The sequence below is a fragment of the Triticum dicoccoides genome, chromosome 2A (genome assembly GCF_002162155.2).
Source record: "Triticum dicoccoides isolate Atlit2015 ecotype Zavitan chromosome 2A, WEW_v2.0, whole genome shotgun sequence".
Lineage (NCBI taxonomy): Eukaryota > Viridiplantae > Streptophyta > Magnoliopsida > Poales > Poaceae > Triticum > Triticum dicoccoides.
Genome location: NC_041382.1, coordinates 37,553,800 through 37,557,786, shown reverse-complemented (window position 1 = coordinate 37,557,786; position 3,987 = coordinate 37,553,800). Strand labels below are relative to the sequence as shown.

Sequence of the window (3,987 nt, the reverse complement as noted above, 5' to 3'; positions counted from 1 at the left end):
AAAACTTGTCAAACATACTCAAAATGGATAAGTTTGGAAACCTATGATTCTGTCGGTAGCATGTCGTCTTACTGTATACTCCCTCCGTTCCGATGAATAAGGCGTATTTCATTGCGTTAACACAAGATTTTGACCAATAATTACTCTTTTAATTTTTTATTTATGTGATACAAAATCACTATCATAATAAAGTACTTGTTCAACATTTTTTCAAATGCTTGATTAACATTCTTATATACATGATCAACATTTTTTGAAATTCTTCTTCGACATTTTTCAAATACCTATTCAATAGTTTTTAAATATTTGTTCAACATTTTTCAAATACTTGTTCAATATTTTTTTCAAATGCTTGATTAACATTTTTGTATGCATGATCAACATTTTTTCAAATACTTCTTCAACATTTTTCAAATACGTATTCAACAGATAAATGGGTGCATGCACCTGTCGCCCTAGAGGAAGCAGACTGGGTACCAATCGGCCAGCAGTGGGCCGACTGGGGCCAATCGGCCAGCAGTGGGCCAACTGGATCCAATCGGCCGGCAGTGGGCCGACTGGGGGCCAATCGGCCAGTAGTAGGCCGACTGGATCCAATCGGTCGGCAGTAGGTCGACTGGGTAATATTTTTTTAAATATGATTACGGCGTAATATTTCTAAAATTTAAAATAAAAAATGTATTATTTAAAAAATAGCGGTATATTACACCGTCACCCCCGCACCTATGTGATTCGTAAAAAGCATTCTAGACAGTGTTTCTAGGAGTAAATCTTGATTTATTTTACCACCCCCCTTCCCCCATCTTTTGTCAATCGGCTTCGTCGACATCTAAAGGAGTGGGGAGCCATCCCTTTGTAGTTTTCAGTTCTTGTAGGTCACGGTTTTCCCTAAAGTCTTGGTTCTCCAACGAGGTGGCTACGATGATGATGCATTGTAATAAGGTTCCTCCGGGCTCCTCCTAACTTGACAATTTCTGTCTGATACTAATGAATGGCTAGTTAGGGTAAATGTTGTTGGATCTGTTGGTTATCTTCGGATCTGGGTAGTTGGTGTGTCCATCAGAGGAAGCAGTTGGCTGGATTTTCTAGCACGACTTCGACCTTTTCTCTTTGTTTGTTTTGTGACAAGGTCTAGGTTCTCCGACCCTTCAGATTGATGGTGAAGGATTGAAAGCATCCGTTGCTTGTGGTGTTTCTCTGACCAATGTTCTTTAATTTCAGTGGTTACCGGATCTCATTGTTCATGGTGAGTGGTTGTTGTGGTCTTCAAAGCCTTGTATGAAAAGATCGTTTACATATGTCTATTTCGCTTATTGCTTGTTCGATGCAAATCAATGCTTCGGTAGACGATGAACGATCGAAAAAGAAGACGTTAAATATGATTTTTTTTGGGTGTAATTTTGCATTTTACATGTTGTATTAAGTCAAGTTGTCATTCCATTTCTCTTTTTGGAGGGATAGAAAGGGAATTATGAGGATTTAGAAGAACTGCACCTTACAATGTGGAATTTTGTCAAAAAACAAATACACCTTATATAAAGGAACGGAGTGAGTATAAGATACGTATAAGATGCTCTCTGAGGGTCTTTTTTATAAGAAAAAATACCTAACCAAATGAACTATATTATTTATTAATGAACAAGACTGTCAACCAACATAGTGCCCCCTTGGTTCCATGATATCCAATCAGTTCTCCTTGGATTCCATTCCAATCTCCCAATCAGTGAGAAATATACGGTCGGATGAGATCTCGAACGTTGTCCCTCTAACTCAGGCTCAATCGTACCATAATACGTCTGGGCTCAACACTTTTCTTGCTCCAAGACCACCCTCTAGCCCTCATGCAAAATAGATGATAGAATTGTAAACAATCATAGAATGATTTAAGCTGATGAACATAGAGGTCTCTCCCACAATTTTTGCCATATATACCTCTGGAATAGTCTTGAAATCACACGCCACTAAGCAGTTTTTTAAACCAAGTACGTGGTTTAAGTTTGCTAACGAACACGTCCAACATGACCAAGTGTTTAATGATTATAGTTAACGCCTTAGCAGGTCAAGTGCAACCACCCCTTAAAACTACTTAACCGAAATTAACCTAACCTCCAACATAATAAGGCTTCACGAACGACCGGACCACTGTACTCAAAAAAAAAAAAAGACCACTGAGGCACTGAGATGGACCAACCGCGTGAAGATCAAGCACACTATATAAGTAGCTGAGACGATGCAGCAATCACAACAACCAGCACCACAGACACCAAGAATCTTTCACTGTCTCACGCACATTTTTGGCCGGCGATGGAGGTGACCCCGAAGCACACGCAGGCGGTGAGCGGGTGGGCGGCCATGGAGCCGTCCGGCGAGGTGGTGCCCTTCGCCTTCAAGCGCCGGGAGAACGGCGTGGACGACGTCACCATCAAGGTGCACTACTGCGGCATGTGCCACACGGACCTCCACTTCATCAACAACGACTGGGGCATCACCATGTACCCCCTCGTGCCCGGCCACGAGATCACCGGCGTCGTCACCCGGGTCGGCGCCAACGTCTCCGGCTTCCGCCCCGGCGACCGCGTCGGCGTCGGATGCATCGCCGCCTCCTGCCTCGACTGCGACCACTGCCGCCGCTCCGAGGAGAACTACTGCGACAAGGTCGCGCTCACCTACAACGGCATCTTCTGGGACGGCAGCGTCACCTACGGCGGCTACTCCAGCATGCTCGTCGCCCACAAGCGGTTCCTCGTGCGCATCCCGGACGCCCTCCCGCTCGACGCCGCCGCGCCGCTGCTGTGCGCCGGGATCACCGTGTACAGCCCCATGAAGCAGCACGGGATGCTGCTGGGCGAGCCCGGGCGGCGGCTGGGCGTGGTCGGGCTGGGCGGGCTCGGCCACGTCGCCGTCAAGTTCGGCAAGGCGTTCGGGCTCAAGGTCACCGTCATCAGCACGTCGCCGGCCAAGGAGCGCGAGGCGAGGGAGAGCCTCAAGGCCGACGACTTCGTCCTGAGCACCGACGAGAGGCAGATGCAGGCCATGGCTCGGAGCCTGGACTACGTGATCGACACGGTGTCGGCGCAGCACTCGCTGGGGCCCATCCTGGAGCTGCTCAAGGTGAACGGGAAACTGGTGCTGGTGGCGGCGCCGGACAAGCCGGTGGAGCTGCCGTCCTTCCCGCTCATCTTCGGGAAGAGGACGGTGAGCGGGAGCATGACGGGGGGCATGAAGGAGACGCAGGAGATGATGGACCTGTGCGGGGAGCACGGCATCACCGCCGACATCGAGCTCGTCTCCACCGACGGGATCAACGACGCGCTGGCCAGGCTCGCGCGCAACGACGTCCGCTACCGCTTCGTCGTCGACGTCGCCGGCACTGGCTCCAGGCTCTAGTCACCAGACTCTGGCTTGCTGCTCGTTCCGTCAGAAAGAAAGGATGGGTACCCTACTTCATTTTCAGATCAGTTCAGTTTCAGAGTATGATAGGAGGAAGTCCGTAATTCTGTCGGCATCCAATTGGACAGGACAACGTTCTTAATTTGTCTTCTGCAATTAAATTGTGGTAAAGTGCCACAAAAAAGGGAATTTCATCGACATCTGTATTATATATTTATTTTACTGTTTTGTATCTATATGTCAATATCTCATTGAGTTGTCAAACCTCAAGAAAAAATGATTAACTTGCGACCCACATAAAGATAACTTTTTTTTAACACAAGACAGACATAGACGCTCATACATACACGCACCTCACATATACTCCCTCCATTCCTAGATATTTGTCTTTTTAAAGATTTCAAATGGACTATCACATACAGATGTATATATACATATTTTAGAGTGTAGATTCACTCATTTTGCTTCGTATGTAGTCACTTGTTGAAATCTCCGGAAAGACAAATATTTAGGAACGGAGGGAGTATGACATCCTAGCCCTATGAGTACTTTCTTCAGACCAAACTGACAGATCATCTTGAGATTGACGAAATCGTC

At 46.8% G+C, this 3,987-nt stretch overlaps 1 protein-coding gene across 1 annotated transcript; it reads left to right on the top strand.

The window, feature by feature from the left end:
- The first annotated feature begins 2,257 nt into the window (after positions 1 to 2,257).
- LOC119353009 (probable cinnamyl alcohol dehydrogenase 6) lies at positions 2,258 to 3,588 on the top strand. Its single transcript, XM_037619588.1, has one exon. The coding sequence runs from the start codon at positions 2,305 to 2,307 to the stop codon at positions 3,385 to 3,387; it is 1,083 nt and encodes a 360-aa protein (XP_037475485.1). The 5' UTR covers positions 2,258 to 2,304; the 3' UTR covers positions 3,388 to 3,588.
- Positions 3,589 to 3,987: the final 399 nt, after the last annotated feature.